The sequence below is a fragment of the Mustela erminea genome, chromosome 10, assembly GCF_009829155.1.
Source record: "Mustela erminea isolate mMusErm1 chromosome 10, mMusErm1.Pri, whole genome shotgun sequence".
NCBI lineage: Eukaryota > Metazoa > Chordata > Mammalia > Carnivora > Mustelidae > Mustela > Mustela erminea.
Genome location: NC_045623.1, coordinates 105,801,985 through 105,829,042, shown reverse-complemented (window position 1 = coordinate 105,829,042; position 27,058 = coordinate 105,801,985). Strand labels below are relative to the sequence as shown.

Sequence of the window (27,058 nt, the reverse complement as noted above, 5' to 3'; positions counted from 1 at the left end):
TCTATGAACAGTGAATGCAGGAATGCAGGAAGGACGGACGGAGTGACTGGACAGCAGCCCTGGGAGGGAGGCATGTTATGGTCTCCACTTCCCAAGCAGGAAATGGAGGCACAGAGACACGCGTCCACAGGCACAACACTCACTCGGGGTAGAGTGGGGACCAGCTCATAGAGCGGGAACCATCGCAGCCGTGCCGCATCGCCTGCCTCCGGGACCCGCAGCGCGGAGACGAGGCTGAATTCCTGCCCGAGATGGGATATGACGGAGAGAGTGCAAGACCACGGCGCCGGGTGGGGGCGGCGGCCAAACGAGCGGGTGCGGGCGAGGAAGGGCAGGAGACCAGAGCTGCCAGCGTGAGCCGCCAGGCGGTGCCATCCGCTTCGGGGTCTGGGGGTTGGGGGAGGACGGTAAGGAGCTGGAGAAGGTAGAGTCTGAACTGCACGTAGTGTTCGGGACGCAGGAAGTACCTACAATGAACCCCTCGTTTGTGGGTCCTGAAAAGCAGAAGCCATCAAGAGAGGGAGGCTAAATACAAGAAGGGCTTCTTCCTCATTTTATCCAAAATGCAGGCAGATTTCACAAGCGGGGGCACCTAGGTGGCTCATTGGGTGAAAGCTTCTGGCTTCGGCTCAGGTCATGATCCCAGGGTCCTGGGATCGAGCCCCACACCGGGCTCTCTGCTAAGCAGGGAGCCTGCTTCCCCCCTACACCATCTCTGCCTGCCTCTCTGCCTACTTGTGATCTCTCTCTGTCAAATAAATAAATAAAATCTTAAAAAAAAAAAAAAGATTCCACAAGCGACTTCATTGTTCAAAATTGCTAAAAAATATCATATGACCCCAGCGTGTGCTGACTCCGATCCGCTCTGAGCCCAGGGCAGACCCAGGGAAAGACCCCCTCCAGCGCTGCACCCCAGACCGTCCGTGGCACCGAAGCCAGCAGCAGGCAGTGACACACCACATTGTCTGTGCCGCCCCCAGGTCAGAACCTGGCAGAGCGCGCTCAGGAAACAGTTGTGCTGAATGAATGAGCGACTAAACGAGGAAACTAGTGAAAGGTCACCCACTACAGAGCACATTCAGCCCAAGGAAGCGGCCCCACGAGGAGGGGGTCAGCCCCATGCTTGGGTAACAATCTGGTTTGTGACCAGCCACAGCTGGAGCTGGGGAAGACATTCATGTCTGATCAAGAGCCACGTGAGCTGGGTGACTTGTCACGGAACAAAACTGGTGCTCACGGTATAATTACTTTTTGCTATGCCTGTTGGAGAGAAACAAATGAGAAGACAGTCTCCTCACAAAAACAGACACACAGATCAATGGAACAGAATAAAGAGCCCAGAATCGGACCCTCAACTCTACGTCAGCTAATCCTCAACGGAGCAGGAACGTCCAATGGAAACAAGTCTCTTCAACAAATGGAGTTGGGGAAATTGGACAGCCACATGCAGAAAAACGAAACTGAACCATTTCCTTATACTACACACAAAATAAAACTCAAAATGGATGAAAGACCTCAATGTGAGACAGGAATCCATCAAAATCCTAAGAGAAGAACATACACAGCAACTTCTGTGACCTCGGCAGCAGCAACTTCTTGCTAAACACGTCCCCAGAGGCAAGGGAAACAAAAGCAAAAATAAACTCTTAGGATTTCTTCAGGATAAAAAGCTTCTGCACAGCAAAGGAAATAGCCCACAAAACCAAAAGATAACGGCAGAACGGCAGAACGGGAAAAGATGTTTGCAAATGTCTTATCAGATAAAGGACTAGTATCTAAAATCTATTAAGAACTTATCAAACTCAACACCCAAGGAACAAATAATCCAATCAAGAAATGGGCAGAAGACATGAACAGACACTTCTGCAAAGAAGACTTCCAGATGGCCAACAGACACATGAAGAAGTGCTCAGCATCCCTCAGCATGAGGGAACATCAAAACCACAGTGAGGGGTGCCTGGGTGGCTCAGTGGGTTAAAGCCTCTGCCTTCGGCTCAGGTCATGATCCCAGGGTCCTGGGATCGAGCCCCACATCGGGCTCTCTGCTCCGCAGGGAGCCGGCTTCCTCCTCTCTCTCTGCCTGCCTCTCTACTTGTGATCTCTGTCAAATAAATAAAATATTTAAAAAAAAAAACAAACCACAGTGAGACACCACCTCACACCAGTCAGAATGGCTAAAATCAGCAAGTCAGGAAATGACAGGTGTCGGTGAGGATGTACAGAGAGGGGTCTGCTGGTGGGAAGGCAAGCTGGTGCAGCCACTCTGGAAAACAGCATGGAGGTACCTCAGAAAGTTGAAAATAGAGCTACCCTATGACCCTGCACTTACACTACTGGTATCTACCCCGAAGATACAAACGTAGTGATCTGAAGGGGCACGTGCACCCCAGTGTTTATAGCAGCAACGTCCACAATAGCCAAACTATGGAAAGAATAAATGAATAAAGATGTGGGATATCTACAAAGGAATATCACACAGCCATCAAAAATGAAATCTTGCATTTGTAGTGACAGGGATGTAACTAGAGAGTATTATGCTAAGCAAGACAAGTCAATCAGAGAAAGAACTGTCATGTAATTTCACTCATATGTGGTATTTGAGAAACAAGACAGAGGATCACAGGGGAAGGCAGCGGAAAATAAAACAAGATGAAATCAGAGCGGGAGAAAAATCTTAAGAGACTCTTTAACTCTAGGGAACCAACGGAGGGCTGCTGGAAGGGAGAGGCGTGGGGTAACTGGGGGACAGGCATCAAGGAGGGCACGTGATGTGATGAGCACTGGGCGTTATATGCAGCATATGAATCACTGAACTCTACCTCTGAAACTCATAATACATTATGTTAATTTAATTTAAATTTTAAAAATTAAAACAAGATAACCTCCTCCAGACCCTAACAGCCAGCATACAAATCTGAGTTGGGACAGGGGAGAGAACCGTGATTAGCTGCAAACCTCACAAAGAAAAGAAAAAAATCATTTTATGGCAAAGGCCACTCATGGACTGAACCCACAGACTTCTACTGCCCAGAGACAGGACAGGCTGGTCACACCATGGGTGTCTATTACGAGACTGTGCCCCAACTTGGGGATTTATCCCAGGTACCGGCAACAGAGACGAATGTGGGCAGTGCGCAGTGCGGCCGGGCGGCAATCTCACACGGCCACGCGCGGAGGCCTGGGAAGAGGTCGGGGTCTGCGGCACCGGGGACAGCCTCGGGGCGCAGGGTCCAAGCTGCAGAAAGGCTCTCACCACGTCCATTAATCTGAACCTCCCACGGAGGCCACAGCCGGTTCAACGGGAAGTGACAGCAAGGCAGTCTTCAGGGTTCACTACATGGAAAATCTCTGTCCAGAACTCAAGTGTTTGAATCAGGGAAGTCTCTTTGAGGGCCCCTAGGTGACTCATGAAGAGTAGGACTCTTAACTTCGGCTCAGTTATGAGATCTCAGTTGTGAGATCGAGCTGTGCGTCGGGCTCTGTGCTGGGCATGGAGCCTGCTTGGGATTCTCTCTCTCCTCCCTCCGCCCCTCCTCCGGGAAAAAAGAAAGAAAAAGGAGGTGTCCTGGGGCTTTCGGAGCTGGAGGCACCGGCCCCCTCGGGTCCTGCATGTCAAGGGACGTCTGGTGCCTGCTTAGAGGGAAGAGAGTGGATCCAAAGTCGAGATTCTAATAAGATGTTAATTCAAGCTGTCTCTCCGTCTTCGTAGTACGGAGAGGACCCACGCAGGGCGCATCGCTGTATGGGGCTGTTCTGAGATGCTCCTGCGGCTGGGAGACAGCCACGAGGTCACGTGGCCCAGTGGACGTAAGACCATGAAAAATCTCGTCCCGTCCTGACATATTTGTAAGGACAAGTACCGCAAAGCGAGGGCGGCAGACGCAGTACGCTATGACCTGTCCACAGAGAGAGAGAAACTCTGTCAAACACAAACACTCCCGGCCCTGGGAAAGCCCCCTGCGCTCTTCGACACTGAACTCCCCACCTCCTGCTCCCTTTTCTACACTTGCCCGTGAAACATCGAGTACCTGAGCCTTCCACAACGTGCCTCGGCCGGGGTCCTGCCGGAACAGCGGGTCAGTTTCTCCCCGTGCCGGCACACTGGGGGCTGCCCACGACAGGGCCGTCACTTTGGCAAATTACAGTCTGTCGTGTGCTGTCCTCAGTACCCGGGACTCGCCATTTTAAAAATGACAACAAAATTGTAGATTCGCTGTCCTTAGAGGCTGCACCCCTGTCAGGAATTATGGGAAGGACGAAGATGAGACCTGCTCGGCCACGAGCACGCACATAAACAGCAGGCACCAGAGATATTTTTGAATCTAACATTTAACTGCTCATAGGTTTTTTAAGTATCGACAACATGTTGGCTGGCTTAAAAATAGAGGCTTAAGTTTATTCTCAGGCCCGACTGGCTGCCTGGGTCACGCTTGCCTACAAACCCAGAGCGGCAGTTAGCAGCTCCCAGCCCAGCGCCGCCGCTGCCCGCCCCGTGGGTGGCGATTTGAGATGCCCCCGTTTCTATATTTAATCCTAGCTGACGGAGTGTGGGTGCCAGGCTCCTATATTAAGAAAACAATAGTAAGTTCATCCTATTTTAACTAGCCCACCCCTCCGCAATGGCAACGGGTTATTCTGGGAGCCGGCTGAGTGACAGCCTCCCCAGACAGTCCCACGGCTCCCTGCCAGGTTCCAGAAGCACCTGTGGGCAGCTCTGTGAAAAGCGACTGGGCCGGGAGGGGTCAGGGGAGTATTAGGTAAGGTAATTAGTAAGGATTATTTGTGGCAATTAATACACAGGGTAATAAAGACGATGGGGTTCTAACGTTAGAATATCAAAAGCAAGAACTTGGGCAGAGGCCTCAGGCACAGCAGGACCATGGCTCCCACACGCCTCGGGGCCAGGGAAAGGGGCTGCCTGGCCGTCACCGCTCTCGCTCTGTGTCAGGTCACAACTGCATGTGTTCACTGCTGTTTGAGAATCGATGCTTCCCTCTTGCGAACAAGGCAGCAGGGAAAGCAGGGCAGGCGGCTTCCTGTCCCAACCGCCAAGGAGATTAGGGATCAGCGGGCCTGTACGCTCAGCCCCCTCCCCGCTACCCACTCTGGGAAGGGCGGACTGAGTCCCGGGAGCCACACAGGGCCTGGTTGCGTCTCTGAAGGCCGAGAACCACTCCACGGGGGCATCAGTTTCCTCAGAGGAAAGACTCGAGTCAGGGTGAAGGGTAATATTTAGGAATCCCATGCTCGTGATCCTAAATGGGAAAGACACTGTTAGGGGACATCAGTGGCCCTAACGATGCAGCTAAATGGGCAGTAAAAGCTAATTAATTCTGGCACCAAAGATGAAAGATCCCAGGACACCCACAGAGAAGGATATTCTGGTGCCATACAGCTGGGGTTCTCAAGCAAAACATACACATTTCTGGGTGAAGACGTCCCTGGCTGGAGAGGCCACTGAGAGGGCCAGCGGGCAGGAGGAAACCAGTCCGTGGGACAGGCGTGAGCAGGGTGGTCGCACCCGGTGGCACACACCCCGCTGTCAGCCTGGAGGGGAGGAGGGGGAGCAGCCGGCCGGTCCACTCACCTGGGTTTCTGCCTCTGGCCCCGCATCCTGGAACCACCTGGGTGGTCATGAAGCTGCTCTGTGGGGCTTTAGCTACAAAGAACATTTTCAAAACCAAAGATTCTTAGAAAGTGGGAAGCGGGAGGAGCGCTCGGCTGCACCACGAAGGGACCGGGCCCCGAACCAGCATTTGCTTCCTCACCTCAGGAACCCCCAGACCCGTTCCTCAAAAGGCAGAAACATGCCTCCCCCCGTTTTCTCCCTCGTCTCCGACCGAGGGCTTGGCACCCTGTCTACCACACAGCAGGGGCCCCGGCTAAACGAGGCCATAAAACTGGAAAGGAGCATCTGTGCCTTGTTCTGTATTTTGTGTGAAATCAATTCCTCCCACGGGTGCAAAACACTGCTCATTCCCAACCGCCCCACGAATCCAAGCGCACAAGAGCCTCTGGGCGGGAGGCCCCTTCTGCACCTTGTCTCCCAGACGGGCTCTGCTTGGGCCACCAGGCTTGTCTCCGCCCGTGAACCACCTGTCTCCCTGCCGCCTTCTCCTTCGGGTCCCCGCTAAGCCGTGCAGTCCCCCAGCCTCAGGACCCCCGGGAGCCACACGAGGCCCCTTGGCTGCTGGGTGTTTCGGAGCCGCGGTGTCTGCGTCAGGCTCTGCTGCACGCCTGCGCCTCACGATCCTGCACATGCTCCTCCGTGGGGCTGACTAGGCCGCCGCGCTGCGGCCCCGCACTCTCTCCAGGTCATCCACTCGGCGCCCTGCATGTCTGCTCGGCTCCAGGCCCTGCTTTCAGGGCTGAGGATGCCGCAGTGAGCCCATGAAACCAAGGCCCCCCGCCGTGAGCCTGCTTTCTGGGTGGGGCGGGGAGCCAACGGGCAGGTGTTCGTTAGGGCGTGGTAAACGCTTGGGCACCCTGTGAGCACATCGGGGAGGGGGTCCACCTTTCACAGGGGCCCAGGAAGACCCGCCTTTCCTCCAGTGACCTGCAGAGAAAGGGGAGCAGCTGGGCAGCTGTCCGAGCCGCAGAAACTCAGCAGAGGGAACAATGACAGCCCGGGAAGAGGAAGCAGCAGCGGCAGAGCCCGCAGCTGGAAAGGCCCCAGGCTTCTTGGGAAAGTGAGGGACCAGAGGAGGGCGAGAGGGGTACAAGATGGGGAGGACTGGGAGGCATAAGGGAAGGCCCTCTTGGAGGGAGGCCTCATAAGGACAGACGCAGCACAAATAAGATCGGACTTTGGGGCGCCTGGTGGCTCAATCGGTTGAGCGAGTCTTGATCTCGGCTCAGGTCATGGTCTCAAGGGCGTGGGATCCAGCCCCGTATGCGGCTTGCGCCGGGCCTGGCGCCGACTTAACATTCTCTCTCTTACCCACCTCTGCAAAAAAGGAAGGAAAGACAGATCTGGCTTCTTCTGGGAGCGAGACAGAAGCCGCTAAGGGGCCTGGAATAGGCCGGGCTGGACCATGCTTCTGCTCTGAAGGGACAGATGAGGCTGCCGTGTAGAGAGGACGCGCTTGAGGGGTCAGGCAAGAGGCCACTTCAGTGGAAGTGGGAAGCAGGAGGGGACAGTGTTGGTGGGGAGAGCTCCCATTCTGATCTGTTTGGCAGGTAGCGCTCAAAGGACTGGCCGATAGATGGGGAGCAGAGCCCGAGAGAGAGAGCCAGCTGAGTCCGGGAAGGTTGTGGGAATTCTGGCCAGACGACCGAGGGGGTGGCCTGGCCACCGCTGCAGGGGAGCGCTGGGGGAGCCCATCAGCCATCCCAGAGGAGGTCCTGGGGACTCAGCTGCAGCGATAAACCTGGGAGCCGAGGGCCCAGGGCAGCATGAGGCCAGCTGAGTCCCCGAGGGAGGGAGCAAGCATGAAGCCCCAAGGTCATGGACGTGAGGAGGGGAGGGAAGGGGCCTAGGGAGGGAGGCTGAGAGGAGGGGCTGCACGAGCCGTGCGCGCCAAGACCTGCTCTGGGGCTTTGGCAATGGCGGGCCAGAGGGCTCCTTGACAGGAGGGAAGTGTTGGGAGCAGGTTCCAGAAAGGATGAGGAGAGAGCCAGGCGGACGGAGGACAGACAGCTCACCAAGGCACCAAGATGGAAGGGGAGGGGAGGCATGGCAGGGGGCACAGGGGGCCCGGGGAGGCCGCTCTGCCAGGAAAGAGATGACTGGCCTCCCCAGCTGGCTTGAGGGCACTGAGGACACTGTGACGAGTGGCACCCCAGTAACTCCAACTGAGAAAGGTTCTATGACAGTCACGATTCCATTATTCTTTTTCAAAGCAAGTCAGCTGCAGATCTGGGAGCCCTGTCGGGTCAGCAAGGTCACCCCAGAAATCGGGGGCCCCAGCACAGACCATCAGAGTGTCTTAGAGCTAGAGATAGGGGTCCCCACGGATGAACTTATTGCAGACTCACGGGGACGCACAGGCTAGGAAACGACTCACCCCGGCCCCTTATTTTCTGAAACCGAGGCATTCTTTCCCAGGGCCGACCAGTGCTCATGCTCCCTGTGTCAGGCGTCCCTTCCCGGCTGACGGGCTCCGCGGCCGGGGTGCAGCCATGGCTGAAACCGACCAGACCGCTGGCCTCGGCAACAGAGGCAGAATGGGTCCAGCTGAGGGGTCGGCGGCCACCCCACACTCCAGCCGAGTGCCAGGCAGGATCAGGCATACGGACGTGGGCTCCCCTGCAGCACGCCGCCGCCTCTGCATGCTGGAAAGCCCAGCCTGTCCTCCAAGTGCCCGCCGACTGGGGCCTCGTCTGGAGCTTGATCTAAGGATGCCGGAGCGCCACACTCAGCTGGATTTACGAGCTGCGATTCTGAGACAAACCGCTAATGGCTCAGGACACAGCTAGTGAGCAGCATCAACTCCAACCACCTTTCCGAATGACGTCTTTCGCTCACTCAGCAGACACCAAGTTCCTTCCATGCATAAGGTTCTCTGAGAAGCAGCTGGGAACGGAGGAAGTCAGGACAAGAAAGCTTGCCACGTCCAGGAAATAAACACCTGAGAATATCGCCACCATTCCAAGTGACAGAAAGACCGAAATGTGTAAGAGAGAAACACGCGCGCGAGGAGGCAGAAGGAGGAAGGGGAGGTTGCTCCTCCCTGGGGAGTCGGGGCTCCTGGAGCACCAGGGAGGAGACGGCATGAGGGCTGGGCACACAGAATGGGCGCCGGTGGGCAGAGGACGAGCGAAGATACGGAGAAAGAAAAGCAAGAGGCGCGCTTAGGGAAAGACGGTCTCGAGGGCAGCGACGAGGCGGGGCGGCGTCCTGCAGGCAGCGGCGAGACCTGCGCCAGCAGAGCTGCGGCTGCCGCGGGCAGAGTCAGGCTTTGCCGAGAGTGATGTGCTGCCTGGGGCAGGTCAGGGAGGGGAGATGCGAGGTGTGGGGCCCCAGGACCCCGCAACCTGGGGAGGACAGGAAGGGGGCCAGGCTCTGACAGCCCAACATTCACAGGTCCCATGGCTGGGAGGTGGGACCAGGGCGCGGACGGAGCAAAGACGAGGGACAGCAGCGGGCCGGGGGGGTCCTAGGACAGGCGCGCACAGCCGGGCCTGCTGCCGCCCCCGTCCCCCTCCATCCTGGGGGTAGATCTGCTGCTCTTTTTCCAATTCCAGCACTCAGTTATTTTTAATTTTTCTTTTTAGGTAGCACAAGTTCCAAGTGACCCACTCTCTCCTCTGAGAGTATCTTTAGCCAAACCCGAGTTTTGACAGGAGACGCTCTTCTTTCTGCTCTTTGCGGCTCTGGACTGTCCAGAAGCCCGGACTTGACTCTTCCATTTAGAGGACGGGCTTGACTCACAGGTGGCTACGTTCCTGTTACCGTTAAGATGCGCTTTGTGCTCACGTAAACGATACCTTACGAACACCTCCCTGGACGGGAGGAAAGAGCATGTGCTCTCCATGTCCCCTCCGCGTCTGGGCTAAAGCTAGTAAACCAAGTAAATATTACAGCTGACCTTGGAACAACACGGTGGGGTTACGCATGCCGATCCCCTCACAAACCCGCCCGTAAATTTCGACTCTCCCAGACCCAACTACGAGCAGCGCACCCTGAGCACGCGCCCCCCCCCAGGACCCGTGGACTAACACGGGCTGCGTGTGTCAACTGCATCGTACACGGTGCCGTGTGGCAAAGTCAGCAAAGGGGAAGAAAATGACATGAAAATCCCAAGGAAGAGACACGCTGTCCTGTCTTTGTTGAAAAAAAATCCAGACATAGGAGGACCCATGTGGTTCAAACCCGCACTGCTCAAGGGCCTGCGGTTTGTAACCGCCGCCAGCCTTTACTAAGTGTTCCCTACGTGCCGGCTGTTTACCCCGTATTATCTCATTTAATCCACCCTCTCCAAACCCCTGTACGGAAAGGGAGGCTATGAGGCCCGGGGGTAGGGGCCCGGTGAGGACAGCCACACTGCTCTAGCGGGTGTCATCCTCATCCACTCCACAGAAGTGACGAGAACAGCCGTGTGGAGAAAGGAAGAGAAAGACCAGGTCCACAGGGCCACTGTCCCAGGGGAGACATCGAGACCACTCGAGCAGGGAGAACAAATTTATCAGAGGCCACTTGGATAAGGTCACAGAGGCCACGGGGCCGGGTGAGGCACGAGGAGAAAAGATGCAGAAGGAGGAGAAGGTCCGGGACTGATATGGGGGAGCAAAGGCACCCAGGCCTCAGGCGACGGGCGATCTGCGATTCAGGAAAGCCCCCAGAAGCCCTCACTGTCGGCATGGGGAGAGTCATCTGGGAAGCGCTTGACTATGCAGATGCCGGGGCCTGCCCCGGACTTACTGGAGGCTTCTCGAGGTGGGGCCTGGCCTCTGTCCACACTCGGGCACTCTGGCCCCAGCACAGAGTTGGTGTGGGGAGACATGAACCCGGGAGAAGACTTGGAGGGGGGTGGGCGTCCAATGTTCTTGAGAGGTTGGGGGAATGGGTAGAGAGGGCATGGTCGCTGGGGGCACTGAGACTAAAGGCCCCTCACTGGGAGTCTCTGGGAGCCCCGAATCACGAGAACCACCAGGCCATTTGTGTCAAAATGCAGGTCCCCAGGCCAGGGCCCAGACCAGCTCATCACAGCCTCCTGGAGAAGGAATCTGTGTTCCTAACAGGCACCCAGATGACTGCTGAGGGACAGACAAGTTTAGGAAACCGGGTCAGCCCCAGTTCACCGCCACGCTGCTGCCTTCTCGTCTTGGAGCAGAGGCAGTTTTTACTCAGAACCAGATGTGACTGTGAACACAAGATCCCTACCACAGACAACCCCACGCCCCCTCCTAGAGGTCCGGGACAGGCACCAGAGAGGCGACTGGCATCACCCAGGTCAGCTCCTGGGTCGAGGGCCCTGCAGGTCCACCCCTCACGGAAGCTCTGGAAGGTGCAGTCGGGGCCGATCATCCAGAACAGAGCTCTGGCTGCCCCCAACACCCTTCCCTGAGTCTATAAACTTCATTCTGGGGTTTTCCACAGGGTTATTAAGAGGACAACAATAATTAACTTTAAGAACAAGGTTCTCTGTCATCTAGTTTGTAAGTCGTTAGCACGGCACGGCACTGGCTGCTCATTTAAGGACACCGGGGAACAGTGGGGACCACTGGGAATAGTGTTCCGAGGCAGGACACACTCTGGGCGCCGGGTCTGAGCACGGTTCACTGTTCCGAGCTGTGGCCTCTTCCCCAGGGCCGCACGTTCCCAGCAGCTGCTGGTAACTCATGGGCTGACCCGTCTGTCAGAATCACCAGGACCCCAGCACTCGGCCTCCACACGGCACCTGGTCCAACCGGGGGGCAGGGGGGTGAGGCGAGCATCTGCATTTTTGAGGGCCCTGGCGATCCCGACAGGCGGCGAGGATGAGACCACAACCCACGACCTCTCGGGAAAGTGGACCGACAGACACCATGGGAAGGATGAGCTGGCCCCTGGGGCGGACACCCGCAAGTGGGTGGGAAGAGGGTCCGAAGCCCGAAATTAGCGCTGACTCGGAGGAAAAGGCAGAAAAGGCAGAACGGAGACGTACCAGAGGGGGCCGCACTGAGGTGTAAGAGGCTGTGGAAAGCTGGTGGCCGCGGAGCTGCAGGGATGGAGCCGGGACTCCCCAGCGCAGTCCCCAGACTCGGGACAGCTGGGCTGCTCTGAACCCCCCCCCCCGGGGTGGGGGCGGTTGTTCAGAGCAGGCTCGGGGCGGGTCTGGGGCGGGTCTGTGAAGCGCAGTGTGGGTTGTGGGGGGGTGGGGGGGTGGGGGCCACTGCAAAGGAGAGGAGCCCAGGAAACGCGGACCACTCAATTCCATGTTATTGGGGAAAGCAGTGCGCAGGAAGCTTGTGGATGGGCCCAGGGCAGAGGCCAGAGCGAGCCGTGAGGCTCAGGGAAGGGGGACAGGCCGAGGTGCAGCCAGAGAGCAGAGGAGAGAACCACAGACTCCCCACAGCTCTGAACAGGGACCTTGGCTGCCGGAAGAGCAGCACCGATGCCTCCAAGTCCTGGGGAGACAATGACACACCCAGCCAGGAAACCCTTGACATATGCCAAATCCAGAAAAACTACTCCTAAGGCCCCCACAGAGACTGCCCCCCCCAATGACTTCTCCCTCTCTCCTACAGCAGCTCTAGAGTTTGACTGACACGTCTGGCCAGCTAGACACACCACCAGCAGACGCGAGCGGCGGGTGCCGCTTCCTGGGAGCCCCCCGGCCTTCCAGGCTGGAACACTGGTGCCACCACATGCCCCACCACCACCCAAATGGGGCCACTCCAGGGATGGCAGACTGGGCAGAGGGAGCCTGGGTCGCCAACACCAGCGAGCTTCCCGAGGAGCCCTGGACATCTTACAGCTTCGTCATCCCACAGGGCGCAGCTGTCGTCTGTCTGGTGGAAGCCACTATGTGGGGCCTTCCGCACAGCCGCTGAGCCTTTCATCCGGCTGACATACGCCTTCCCTAGGAAGCCACCAGAAAACAAACTCTGTGAGGATGACCAGCACAGGGCAGTGCAGGGAACGAGCAGTCCGTCTTGCGGGGGGCGGAGGGGGGCCCTCTCCAAGGAAATGCATCCTGCACGGCTGTCCGGCAGGTGTAACTACACCGAGAGGCATTCCACAGGGCAACGGGGGCTGGGTATTCGGAGTGGGTGGGAGACACGGCGATGCGACGAGTCTGCAGCCAGCCCACCAAGTGACCCCCAGAGAGACAGAGCCACAAGCCAGGAGCACAGCCAGAGCTGTGGCCCCCACGAAGTGAGGATGGGGCAGCTGCATTTTGGCAAAAGCCATTTTGGACCCTCCCGTAGAATACCTTGGTTTAAACTAGTTAATAAGGTTTGTTAAAGTGCCCAAGAAACATCCAAGGCCACCAGAGGTTCAGAAGTGAAGAATTCACGGCAGAGACACTTCCTCCAGCCTGCCCTGAGTGACGCCGGGCGACCCCTAGGGAGCCTCCCTGCCATTGTCGCATGTGGGCCGTGCTGAGCAGCGACCCCCTTCCAGGGCGCGTGGGAGAGCTGACAGAGGACCAGGCAGGGAGTGTCCCAGAGGAAGAAAGCAGCTGCGATTGTCTCCGGAACCAACGGAAGACAAGAACAAGACCTTGAAGAAGACGAATCAAACAGACAAACCTGGCCCTACACCTTTCCACCAAATTACTGAAAAGTGGTATTTCGTGATATAAATAAAATTCAACCCAAAACACACGTGGGACAACAGACAAGCCTACAAACAGAAACAACGAAAAGTTGTTTTTCTATTTTGGGCAAGTATTGGTCATTTTAGATGCTGCTGCTTCCCTAAAGTCTTTAATAACCTGAGTTATCTTCATCGCGGAATCTCTGGGGTCGCCCAGGTATGTCACTGTGCCATCTGCAAAGACAGAGCCTTCCCTCCTTTCTGTCAGTGCCAGGGCCTCCGAGTGTCCCTCTGGTTTAACGCCAGCGGCTCCAATCCCCGAAGCCACATGAACACGCATGACAGGGCGGCCCTCGCCTCCGTCCTGACCTTGGAGAAAGACGCTCACTTTGGGGCTCAGATGCCTGCACTTTAGTATGTTCGGGAAGGACCAGCAATTACTCTTCTGTTTATCAAGGATGAGCGTCTGGATGAGTTTATAATCAGGTCTTCACTGTGGCATGAACCTAAACACCCCCCAAGTAGCCGCCAGGTCACTGCTTCGGGGATACAACCAACAGCAGGGGAGTGGTGGGCACAGGAGGCCAGAAGAGGAGGAAGGGCCCGCGCGGCTTCACTCAGGGCTCGGGGAAGGCAGAAGCCCAAAGCCAGGCTGGAACTCGCGCCGAGACCCTGAGACCACAACCACAGGGACGCAGACGGCCCTCCTTCCCGGCATGGGACCAACGTCCTCTATGTCCTCCGGCTTGCTGCCCTCGGCTCCTGCCTCCCTCGGTGAATCCCGGGACAGCTTGTCCACGCACCCAGGACAGGACAAAAGACGGGGCACTGGACTGCACTCCTGCCTCCCATCTGGGGCCGCCCCCCCGCCCCAGTTCAGCACAGTCAGCGTCCGCGTTGTGCGCTCTTAAGTGCTGGGACGGGCCGAGCTGCAAGGCTGACACTGTCCCGTGTGTGAAAGGCACAAAAAACTGGACAGGGTGAGAGTTTTTCAGAGACATATACACGGTCCAGAATTACTGGATAAAAGACGAATTAGCCTCCATCTCAGCTCACGATTTCCTGCGCTTGGCATGACTGAGCTACAGGTTAGAGAGGACGTTGACGGAGACGTGTTCAGACACCCCTCGCACCGCGGGCTTCCTACCCGTAGGAAAACGCTGTGAAATCCCAGGTCTTTGCAGGTGTTTTCAGCGTGGAGTTTATTTTGTTCACTCGCTCCTGGTGACTTACTAGGCGCTATTTAGAGATGACTGTGCTTGGGGAAAATATTTGGCTTTTTTTTTTTTTTTTTTAAACTTGTGGGCACGAAAACCTCTACTAAAATAGGCATTAAATACCGCAAAGCCAGCATAAACGTTCCTTAAACGCGCTTCTTAAAGAAACGTGCCTACTTCGAAGAAAGCAGCTCAGGCTCTGTGACAGAGCACGGGTCCTAGATCTGCAGCGATTCCCTCACTCACGCCGTCCAGCATGTGTGGAGGGAGACCGGCTTGTCAACCAGGAGACAGCGAAGTGTGGAGAAGCCACCTCTCCCAAGATTCCAACATACGGACAAGACAAGCAAAAGTTCTGGCGCAGCTTCACTGATTTCAGGCGGAATGGAGCTCAGTGAGGCTGAAAGTGATGGGGTCTGGGCTCCGGATGGGGCGCTCAGAAGACGGGCCTCCCACTTCCAGGAGGCAGGCAAGGGCTGGTGAGGAAAAGCAGACAAGCAAGCTTATGGGGTCACAGCTGTCCTTGGGGTACAAAGATGCTCTGACCACCACCGCAGACCTGGGCCTGGGCAGTACCAGTTTCATGGGTAGGATCTAAGTTAATTGGATTAAAGGACACTGCAGCCAACGTTTAGTTGAAGGAGGAAAACAATCGTGAAATTAAAAAAAAAAAAAAAAAAGACAAAAACACCAAAGAGGATTAGCTAAAAAAAAGAAGCAAACTTTAAAAGTATTTCTCAAATTGGGGCGCACTCTCTGACTCCAACAGGCCCAGGACCTATTATCCCGTATTCCTCAACGTGGATGTGATCTGTGCCTCCCGCTCATGGAATGCACCTCAGGAGAGCGCCTGCTCGACGCTGTATGAAGTCCTAGAACCTACACAAAGTAAGATCGAGCACTGCCCTGAGCCACCCTGAGTGGAAATATCAACATACCCTGCACAGAGTGGTACCATTTGAGCTGGGTTTTGAAGGATGAATAGGAGTTTTCTGAGAGGAAAAGAAAAGAGAGCTTGGTTCTCCCGGCCTTGGAGGCAAGAGCTTAAGTGAATGGCACTGTGCCCATGCTTACTGTTTTCTCTAAATTACAATCTATCAATCAATTCTCCATTAAAGTAAAAAGTGTCCCGCTATGAACCTGGGGCTAATTCCCCTATATTTCCCAAGCCAGGAACTTCAAGGTCTACATTGTTTAAGGTGGAATCTGACCAGAGGAAGAAATAAATGAGAACGTCAGAGCCAAAAACATGCTGCAGCAGCCCTGCTTCAGTAACGGGTCACAATGTTACTCTCTGGTGACATCACTGCCCCAAAAGGCCCTGCCCCAACCCGAGGCCACTACACACCTTGTGGTTCTCAGCTTCTAGGGTTGTGTGTGACCCTCTGTCAGGAGAGCCAGCCACCTGACTTTCGTTTCCAATTTAAAAAACCGGCGCCGACTGTATTTCAGCAATTTATCATGCAGCCTCTTAAAAGTTTAAACTTCTGCTTCATCAAACACGGGGGCCTAAACCGGGTCAGACGGCTGCCTGGCTCCCGGAGACAGAGACAGAGACGTGAGCAAGCAGCAGCCGCAGACTCCTTACCTCCGTGCACGAATCCGTGCAGGGTGCAGTCGGAAGGCCCCACCAGGTGAATCAGGCTGGACTGGCTGTAGCTGACCGTGTTGGGCTCTGGAATGGCAAAGGAGAGGGGTTAGGCCATGGCACAGCTCGATGACCGCAACCGAGCACCACGACGTCTGCGCGGCCACGGAGGGCGTCCAGGTGCCGGCCGCTCAGGTGAGAATTCTCCAAGGACAACTGCGGTCTCCATGGGCTTTGGTCCATGAAAGGAAAGGCTTCCAGGGGCTTGTCAGCCCCTCTCTTAACGGGTCATGGTGCTTATTCCTGGGGACACCAGTGTGCCCAGTGAGGCCCACTCCCGAGACAGAGGCAGCCAGTCAATACCTCGGGGCTACACGCTCCCAGGGCTGCGGTGACCCTCCATCTGGACAGTCAGGTCTTCTGACTTTCACTCCCAACTTTGTAAACAATCACGGACGCAGCACCCCCCCACCAGCACACGAGCCCCGGGAGCACAGTGTGGACACAATGCTGGCGCAGGGGACCCGTGGTTTGCTCTCCGGCCATTGGCCCACAAGGTACCACCTCTAAACCCAGCGGGAACCACATGCAATCCGAGACTCTGATCCCTGAGGTCAGGCAGTGGCTGGACAGGTTCGGGGTGAAATGCCCCACATGGGCGTGGGAAGGAAACAGGACGTGGTGGTCAGCCGGCAGGACTGGGCAGCCCCTTCTCCTCACCTTCTCCACGCACACCAGACCACGCTGGCCGGCCTCCTCAGCAGGCCGCCTTCCTGCCAGAGAGGTGCGAGCAGAACGCTACCTGCTTTCAGCCCGACCCATGCGAACCCCAGATGGGGAAGCCCCTGACCTTTCCCCTTCTGAGGTAACCCCAAAAGCTACCTGTTCAAGACGCAGAGCTACGAGTCCGCCCCACCTGCAGGACACCCCCTGATCAGGAACAGCCGGTTTGGACTTCATGAGAAATAAACCTCTACGAGCTCAGGCACTGAGGTCCCAGGGTTCCGCAGTGGCGGTGGCTGCCATGGCACAGGCTGGCAGGGCACCTAGTGTTTGGATCTCAAGATCATGGCAGCACCCAGAATGTGAGTGATGTCCCCAGGGCAGCAACGGGAGAGTGTCAACACGGCTATAAACATACCCAGAATTCCCCTTTCCTTTGTTAACAGCCTGGGAACAGTGGCAGAGATTAAGTCCCCATGGAGGCGCAGGTAGGACTCAGACCTGGGCAGCCCAAGTCTCCACAACGTGTCCCTCACTGCCTGGCTCTCCCCCCAGAACAAATGCTGATGGGCGCAGGAAGATGGGGCCTGGTCAGATCCTAGGAGACCCCAGATGCACACCAAGCACTCTTGGGGGCGGCTGGGGTCGGGCTGACCACGCAGGGGCAGAGCCTGGGCCCAGCCCAGCAGCCAGAGCTGGGTTCTTTGTCATCAACCCGACTGCCCCCAAACGGCTCCGATGGCCACGCAGTCCCTCCATGGTCAAAGCTGGACCTCTGATGGCTGTGGATCAAACAGTTCAAGGTAATTGTAATTTCTCTTGTCGGATGGAGAAAACAAAACAAAACAAAACAAAAAGCTGGGTTTTGAAGAACTCCCAGACTCCCTGAAAGGACACCTGAAGGATAAGGTCAAGCCCGCGAGGGAGCTCCTAGGCAACAGCCTGCCCAGACAGGGCTCTGATGTCAACCCTGAGAGGGCTGCAGATACGGGGGGTGGCGGGGGCCTCCCGCAGGAAGGGGACGGAGTGGTCCAAAGACCCCAGTGCCGACCCCACGCTCTGCGGAGCGCCTGCCCCGCTGGCGGGTCCTGGGGACCCCATCCTGCCCTCCTCTGGGCCCGGGAGGCCTGGCTGCAGAGGCCCAGCCCCGCCCTGCCAGGGTGAGGCCAGTTCTTCAAGGACACTGAGGTCAGAAATGCAGGGCACATTCAAAAACAGCAAGGAATGGGCATGTGACTGCCTTAAGAAGCATTTAAAAGCCAGTCCCTAAGCTAATCATCTGAGAAAGATGCATTCTTATTGGAACACAGAAAAATAAAAATAAAAGTTTGTAAAAATCTATCAAGAAATGAGATTTTGGGGACGCCTGCGTGGCCCAGTGGGTTAAGCATGCCTTTGGCTCAGGTCGGGATCCCAGGGTCCTGGGATGGAGCCACACATCACATCGGGCTCCCTGCTCAGCGGGGGGCCGCTTCTCCCTCTGCCTGCTGCTCCCCCTGCTTGTGCTCACTCACTCTCTCTCTCTCTGACAAATAAATAAAAAATAAATAAAATAAAATAAAATCTTTTTAAAAAGAAAAAGCAGATGCTGCGGCGTTGGATGGCTTTGTTGGATAAGCATCTGCCTTCAGTTCGGGTCATGGTCTCTGGGATCTCTGGGGATCAAGCCGACTTTGGGCTCCCTACTCAGTGGGGGGGCCTGCTTCTCCCTCCCCCCAGCTCGTGTGTGTTCTTGTTCATTCTCTCTCTCAAATACATAAAATCTTTAAAAAAAAAAAAAAGAAAAGAAAAAGAAAGAAAAGAAAAGAAATTTTGAGGTGCAGAATGTCTCCTTTGACTAAAGCATTGGAGGGTAATAGATTCTGAGAAGTGTTATGTATCCGACTCACAGTCAGGCAGGAGAGCAAACAGGAAATAAATAACCCCCTGCATGAGGGGACTTAGGCTGGAAACTGTGAGCGTTATATTGTTTCCCAGAGAGAGGAGGCATCCAGGACTGGCTCCCACCCCAAGCACTCAACAGAAAGGGCCCACAGAGAGGAGCGCCCCAGCAGCCCCCACCTGGCGCCCAGACTTCCTCCCAGCCCATCCCTGCTGCCACTGGGTTGACACCGTCTCTCCCCTCCTGTCTAATGAGAACAGTTGCTGGTCCCTGCGTTAGGGACCCAGCTGGATAATGCAGAATGACCTCGTCCTGAGATCCTTAACTTAATCGTATCAACAAACACCCTTTCTGCAAAGAAGAGTCCAGAATGGGGGATGGGCGGGACGGACAGGTCTTCAGGGGGAGGGCTGCCGTTCAGCCCTCCAGCTTCTCTGTTCCAGAATACCTTCAGCACCGATTTTGTACCTTTCCAAAGACATCACCTCTCCCTACGTCACTTGGCAGTCTCCCATGTCTTTGCCTGACCAGCAGGCTTGCCTGCCCCCGCCCGGAGAGCAGAGCCCGGGTCTGGCATGGTCGCCGCCCTCTACCATCAGGAGTGACCCCAGGCCCATCTTGTGGGTGACTGTGTTAGAAACCGATCATCTATTCCAGCAACATTCTGTCTTACGAATACTAACAAGTAATTTATCATCTTGGCGTCTGCTGCGAAGCAGATGTGAAAAGACAGTGAAGACTCCCCCACTCACAGGCAACCGGCCTTTGCTGTGGGCAGGCTGAAGCTGGAGAGTGAGAAGGATAAGGGGGAGATGCGCGTGAGGGCACAGAAAGATTTGCAGAATCCTGTGCGCACTACGCAGGCGCTGCCGACGAACCCAGGAGGTCCTGTCCTCACTCGCACAGCTGCTGGGTGGTCACCAGCCCCCCTGCCCTGATGCTGGATGTGGCCTGAAGCCTGGGCAGGCAGACGGGGGGAACCAGAAACCCAGTCCAGTCTGTGTCCTGGAGTCCACCGTCGTCCTGGTTAGCGGGAGCTAGGGCATAGCGTGGGGGGAGGGGGGCCCAGGGCACACGGGGGCACATCAGCGAGGAAAGGGATTACCTGGGACAGGTCCTCGGCTGTCAAGGACCAAAACGTGGAACTCAGACACACCTGTGTCCAGGGCACCCTGAGGGCTCACCCCGTGGAGCCTCGCACAGAACACAGCATGTTCTCGCATCCTCTCCCCTCGGATGACATGTGTTCGTGTGTGTGTGGTGGAGACACACAACCCAGTGGTTCACAGTGGCCTTGAGGGGGACAGACCTCCTTAGACCCTGCCCTGCACGGTCTGAGCCCCAGGGCAGCGGCCTGCTAAGGACTGGGGAGGAAAGTCCCATCTGGAAGGAAACCAGCCTGGACCTCTCTGTGTGGGTTCTGGGCGGACACTTGACTGACGCTGGCTATGGGAGGGAATGACCCGGAGGCCCCGGCCTGAGGGAAGCCGTAGGCCCACAGACGTGAGGGCCAGGCTGGTGAGGAGAAACGTGGAAAGAGCTGCTGCCATTTGCCTGTTTTTTAGGAGCTGGAAACCCCATAAAAATGTGCTCCTGAGCTACCCTGCGGGACGGACACGACGGCACAGGCTCGTCCCGTGTGCCCACGCAGTGGGGTCTCTGCCTCATACTCCAACAGCCTGCTGGGACCCCCAGAGCTGTCCCGTCCCCTCAGCGCTGACGGTGCGACTGCGAACGGGTTTGCAGGGACAGGGTATAGGGCTGCGAGGACCACATCCACAGTGAGGGGCTGCACCGACCCCAAGGGGAGAGGGCTCTGGAGCTTGCCACATCCGGCACCTGCCAGCAGAAGGGAACCCCCCGCCCTGCACCCCAGATTTTACCTGGGTTCAGGACAGGCTGGACGATGTCCCCGTTCCTCCACTTGGTCTCCATGCGCGCCAGCTTCTGGGCCTCATACCGCTTCCGGCCCTCCTCCTCCTGCTCCTGCCGTGAGTACTGCCGAGAGGAGCGCGCACACGGTCAGGCCAGCAGCAGCGAGCCTGGCCTCCCGCCCCTCGCCCTCCCTGCACAGGCATGGCTCGGCCCCCCAGCCTCAAGTCTCTCCTGGCATGGTCTCCAGGCATGCAACCGCAGCCACCCATCCCTGTCCTGGGAAGACTTAATATAATCAATAAAAACTGGGGCGCCTGGGGGGCTCAGTGGCTTGGGCCTCTGTCTTCGGATCTGGTCATGATCTCAGTCAGAGTCCTGGGATCGAGCCCTGCATCGGGCTCTCTGCTCAGCAGGGAGCCTGCTTCCCTCTCTCTCTCTCTCTGCCTGCCTCTCTGCCTACTGGTGATCTCGCTGCCAAATAAATAAATAAAATCTTTAAAAAAAAAATAAATATAAAAATATAAACATAGAGAAGGTGAAAATTTCATGTATCCAGAGATAAGCGGACTCAAACGTTCACTTTGTGTTTCCTCCGTTGTTTTCATGTCCACGTGTAGACAAAAGTTCTCCCGGGCCATGTGCCACGTTTCCAAGGAGCCATATTTCCCCTCCGACTGCATTAGCCCAACTAACAGGACTTGGGGGATGGACTCAGCCTAACAGGACTTGGGGGATGGACTCCGTACTGAACGCATCAGCCCCTTGCTGTTCAAACAACGTCCCGTCAACAACCTCTGTCACGTTTTACACGTGCCCCTTCCTTCCTAGGACTTGTCCCCGACACAGAACTACAGAATCATGGGAAACCGACAGGTTTCCTGCTCTCCCCTCAACACGACCCGCCCCCGCGGACCTCCCAGCCTGTCCGACAGGCTACACACTTGCGGGAACGCACACGAAAGCTACGACAGTCCCACCGATGCTGTCATCATGGATCACAGGTGTTCGGACCCAAGAAGTTAAGAATAAACATGAATATAAAATTTGGCACAAAAATGGGTTCCAAAGGGCACAGCAGGAGATGCTGGGTTTCGCTGATGTGACAGCAAGGGCCCTGTCCCCAAGCCCAGTGGAGGACACACACACACGCCCTCTGTGTGGGACCCCTTGGAAAAGCCGCAGGCCCGGTCCTCGGTGGCCAGCTTCCCCGAGGCCCCTCTCCCTTCCTGCCGACCACAGCCCAGCCAGCCTCCCCTCCGTTAGCTCCGACATCTCCCCTTGCCTTCCCTCAGGTGGCATTTCCAGCAGACCCGATGGAGAAGCTTCTGCACGAAGGGCCCCATGGGCCCCTCTCCACGCCCCGCTACAGCCTCTCCGACTTGGGCAGTTCACTTTAGACGACAATTTTGGACCTTCTTTCAAAAGCCCATTTTAAACACCCTGATTTCCTGCTCATGGCTCTGCTCCAAATCGCACAGGGTTGGAACACCAGTCTGTGACTTAATTACCATGATCTGAGGCTTGAGAACCTGTCTCCCAAGGAGGCCAAGAAAGGAGCTGAGGAGTCTGTTCAAAAGAAACAAACACCCCACTAAAAAAAAAAAGAAAGAAAGAAACAAACCCCAAGTGTTTAAGTTACGGTGGATAATTCAACCTTTTCCTCCATAAATAAACCGCAGCCTCCTGTCCCACTGTCCAAAGTCAAGAGCGTGCAAGCAGAGTCTGTGCTGTACCTATCCGGTGAAATTCACGGCTGCACTCAAGTGTCCTCCAGAAATGCCTTTTAAAGAGATATTTTTTAAGGACCAGCCAACCTCCTGAGCCTCATAAATCCTGGCCGTGTGAGCCTGCTACTTGGGCCTGGGCCCTCGCACGCGGTTGGCGCGGCCCCAGCCGGACAAGAGCCGAGAAGACGGAGGAAACACAGCCTCCTCCCAATGCTAGCCAGCCGGCTCTGACTCTGGGGATAAAGCCACTGGAAGTCCCAACATGGGGCTGGGACCCCACGCTCACCCCCAAGGGTTCGTCCAGCCCCACTGATGTGAATCATTAGCCAGCTCAGCCCACAGGTCCAAGAGCCGGGGCAGACTTTGAACTTGAGTGCACACTCTGACACCGGGAAAAAGAAAAAAATCCACAACCCAAGTGTCTGCTCTCGGATGCCCCCAGCCTCTCCTGGGTCACTGCAGAGATTCTGAGGTCCCTGTTCCCTAGAGAAGAGGGTGGAGCCAAGTGGCAGCCCCTGACCCCAGACACTGCCGTGGGAGGTCGACCGCCGGTGACTTCAGGGAGACACACACGGGGTCCCTCTACGCACATGTGAGTGTGTGCTCTGATATGTGTGACATACGTGTCCGTGGCACACACACACACCTGGACAGAGAGATGTGTGTATTCTCAAAGAAAGGACAGTGGTCTGTAAAAGGTCGATGGTGGGATTCGAGGCTGGGGGGATGAGAAAGCCTGTGGCCACGCTGCCTGCATAAATGCCACCCGAGCCCTCCAGGATGGATCAGGACAAGGCAAAGAGCAGACCTGTATCTCACACCCACTGAAGGCCTCTCTGCGGGGCTGCACGTGTTGGGGGACGAGGCTCCCGTGAGTACCGGGGTCCCCCGCAGCTGGGATCTGCGCGGCTTCTCCCATCTGGAACCCTCTCCGCGGCCGCCTCCACAGGGCAGAGTCGGTGTCTGTGTCTTATCGAGGCCGGCTCAGCAAAGCGGCTGGGAAAGCTCCGGGCCCCCGAGGGATGTGGGGGTGAGCTCCCTGGGGAGGATGGGAAGACCCGAAGCTCTCGGCCCCCCAGCCCCCTGGCCCCCAGGGGCCAGAGGAAGCAAAGGCTCATGCGTTCAGCCCCGGAAGCTTCCTTCAGCATCAACCCCAGAACGTGTAGCATCAGGTGCAGAAGCAGAGAAGGGCCTGTGGGAGACTTCCACAATGTGCGGTGTCCGGAAATGCAAGCAGCTCGATAATTAGGTCGTGTTTCCCTGCGATGTGACAGACCGAGTACCCAGGGCTCGGCGCAAAAGATGAAAGCGGGGGTGGGTATGCTTGTAATTTCCGGAGAGAAAAATCACTCACTCCCGAGTGTAGGGTCCTGCCCCCACCCCCTGCAGGGAGGGGAGAGAGCAAGAGGGAGGGAGGGGGTGGGGCGGGGCAGCAAGGAAGGGCAGCGTTCTGGCGAGAACAGTATGTCCAAACTGAAACCGTGCACGTGACCTCGACAGACCCGGGGTCTGGATGAGGCAAGGCTGCAGCAGAACGGACCCCTCGCTCGTGCAAGGACGGTTGGCGCCAGCGCCGTCATCCGGCGGCAGCACTATGTCCCTTCTTTCGTGGACCACAGGACAGGCCACCCATCCAACTCAGGCCAAGGTCCAAGCACCCTTTCTCCTTCAACATGGAAAGGGCTCCCCTGTCTCCAGAGAGTTTTTTAGATATTTAGACTGTGGCAACTGGAGCCCCGCAGGCCGCCATCCCGACCTGGGGAGACGTGCCACCCAGGCCTCGCCTGCCCCCAGGGGTCCAGGCAGGGTGTGGGGTCAGACCCTGGGCTGCCATGGGCAGAGGTGTGGCTGGTGGGGAGTTCCAGGGAGCGCCCCCCCGTAGGGTCACACTTGCAAAGGTGCAGGAAGTGGAAAGGTGGGCCGCGGAGTCAGAGCAGGCCTCCTCGGAGCAGGAAGGGCCTGCAGCCAGCGTCCCAGTGAGGAGGAGGACAGGACCCAGCTTCTCTGTGAGCTCAGTGCGAAAAGAGCAGGCGCCAGTGCCCACGGCTGTGGTTCCCAGTTATACTGATTTTACAAAAATCTGTTCTTTGCACAGGAAAACGCTCGTGGCAAGGCAGCCACCGTCCGAGCCACGGGATGGCTCCTCTAGAACAGCTTAGGTGTGAGAACAGAGTCACAGGCCTCCACCGAGGAGCTGTCACACATGTCTTGGAAACATGCAGGGACTCGGGCACCACAAAGTTAAGGAAGGAACGAAATCCTTCTATCGGCTCAACATTCACCCACCAACAGGCTGCCCACCCAAGCGTGCCCAGCGGGCTGGGAACGAATACAACAGGCTCCCTTCGTGCAAAGATGGTTCTGTCTGCAGCAAACCACAGTGAGGGGACCAAGGACGGCAGGGGAAGAGAGGAAACAGAGATATCTTAGCCTCCGTTTCGTCAGGGGCTGAGATGAGGAGCGGCTGGCCTGGGCCACACAGCCGGGAGGTCCTGGTTCTCTCAGAAGGACCCGTCACCTGGCACCGTCCTGACCCGCTCTGGTCGGGACGTGAGGAAGGGCCCTCCGGGAGGGACGTCCACGAGCGAAACCTGCACGAAGATCCCAGCCAGGGACAGCCCACTCCACGGGCAGCACCGGCCCCCAGCCCCCGCTGTTGCTGTCCTGGGACGCCTGGGTAGCCTCTGCCATCTGCCCCCTGGAGAGAAGCGGAAGGGGGGTCTCCTTACCACGACTGGAGGCACCTCCAGGACCTTGTCCACGTTCTTCAGTGACAGGGGCACATACCACAGGGTAGCCTTATTGGTCAGCTTTTTAGTACCTTCAGAGAAAAAAACCACATGAGTAATGGCGCAGCGCAAGCCCAGGGCGGGTGGGGCTGAGACACAAGGTGGGAGCCAGGGCCCAGGGCAAGGGGAGCTGCCCCAACCCAGCCCAGTGCTGCCCCCTGGAGGCTGCTGGAAAGACTTCCAATCATAGGCTGGGGAATGGGCTTTTCTCGGGTGGGGCCCTCTCCAGCCGCCTCCCAGAAAAGAGGGGACAGAGCCAGGGCATTCCAGCTCCGCTGAGCTCAAGTGTCTGCAACCCGATCCAGCAGACCTGTGCTCGGCGAGGGAACATCCGCCTCCTGAACAGGCTAACAGCTCCTGCCAGAGGAGGCCCAAAGGATAGCAGCCCACGGACGTGAGAGGCTCAGGGACACACAGAGCCAGAGCCTGTATGGGCAGCCCTGGGAGCGGCCGCTGCTGGGCCACAAGCTGGGGCGTGGCTGCACAGCTCCTGGGCAAGGCCCGTCCCGCGAGGTGGGAGGCTTCACCCCAGACGCTTGGATTTGCGGCCGCAGACCACCGACTCAGGACTCCAATCCGGGTGGAGTGCTGACAGGCGGGCGGTGGGCTGCTCAGCCCCACTGTGGGCCAAGTGACAGGAAACAGAACCTTCCTTAGGCCTACCAGGGAGGCCTGCCTGGGCTGAGAACCATGAGCCAGAAAAGTCTGGGGATCGCATGGTCCCTCGCCTCTCCCCTGTGTAGGAGGAGCCTGGAGCCCAGAGAGGTCAAGGGGTCTATCTAGGGTCACACAGCAACTCGGTGCTATTGTGTGCGTAGACCTACGCCTCCGGGGTTCCAGTATTTTCCGGGAAATGTCTGCAAAGATGCCTTAAAATGTAGCTTCCTCAACACAGAAGATCCCCCGTGTGGAGAAGAGCACATCTGCAGGACATGAAGGACACAGCAGGCAGGGTGGACAGCAGCCAGGTGTCCTCTGCAAAGCCCGTCGTGGAGCTCCCCTCCTAGCAGTGCTTTCTGACCTGGTGCCTTCCCAAAGGGGGCCGGGCCTCTTGCTTCTGCCCCTGAACACAGCCCCAAGGCCGGAGCTGAGCCCTGTGGTCACATAGGAGGATGAGCCCCCGGCGCCCGGCCTGCGCCGCCGGCCCCATGGGGACAGGCTCTCCGTGCCTGGGAACCACAGGCCCGTAACAAGGAAAATATTTTCACTGCACTTTGACTGAGAGTGAATCTGACAACCTGCTTTTGGAAATAAAGATTTCCTGTTTGACTCTGCCAGAGCCAGCCTGACAGGCTGGTTTCCATGGAAACCCGGAGTGGTCCTCCTTTAGACCCAGATGAGCGCCACGGGCCAAATGAGGAAAAACATGCTAATTGTACTTTCTCCGTCATTTAATAAAACCATCAAAAGACAATTGTGGCATTAAACACACCTCTTTTAAAATCTTAAGCGCTCCCAGCTATTTTTTGGAGCAATTTGCAACAATCAGGTCCCAGTTAGCTTAATATTTTGACAGTTGCCGGAGATGAATGAACGTACTCGAAGGCAGAGGTTTGCCGGTTGTCTGCCTCGGCGCGTGCTCGCTTGGCTGCCTCCGGGCAGGCAGCACAGCCCCAGAGGAGGGGGACACACCGGACAGGGGACCCCTGCCTCCTGGGGTCTCCGTTTCCTCCCCGTCCCCTGTCAGAGTCACCCTGGGTCCAAGGGACCAGGCACTGTTGCAGGCAGTAGGGGTGACCGCAGGGGACAAGGCAGCCACCAGCCCTGCCCTCGTGTTCTAGACATGTGGACAGAAAGACACACGTCAGGACAGAGAGGGAGGCCTCGAGAGACGTGGGGTCCCAGAATAAGAGCGATCTGCACGGGTCCACACTCGGAAAGACAGAGGAAGGACGACCGCGACGCAGATGCCCAGACGCGGCGAGGACAGAAAGAGACGCAGAGCTGAGAGAGACGGACCGGTGGGGGTGGAGAGAGAGAGGCGGCTCCTGGCCCTTCAGCTGGAGGTTGTGGGGCTAGAGAACCCACACACGGAGAACGGCCACGGCCCTCGGGGCTCCAAGAGTGGCCG

The 27,058-nt window shown here is 57.0% G+C and overlaps 1 protein-coding gene across 8 annotated transcripts in view; it reads right to left on the bottom strand.

Annotated features, from left to right (window-relative positions):
- The window catches only part of ACOT7 (acyl-CoA thioesterase 7), a 95,104-nt gene that overhangs the window by 29,269 nt on the left and 38,777 nt on the right, over positions 1–27,058 (bottom strand). For all 8 annotated transcript variants that reach the window (XR_004276035.1, XM_032301489.1, XM_032301490.1 and 5 more), the window contains exons 4-6: positions 24,928–25,019; positions 20,480–20,594; positions 15,992–16,078 (exon numbers count right to left, since the gene is read on the bottom strand). Coding sequence is in view for 7 of the 8 variants with exons in the window: in XM_032301489.1 (XP_032157380.1) it covers positions 15,992–16,078; positions 20,480–20,594; positions 24,928–25,019 (294 nt within the window). In the remaining variant the exon portion in view is untranslated. The remainder of the gene's footprint in view (positions 1–15,991; positions 16,079–20,479; positions 20,595–24,927; positions 25,020–27,058) is intronic.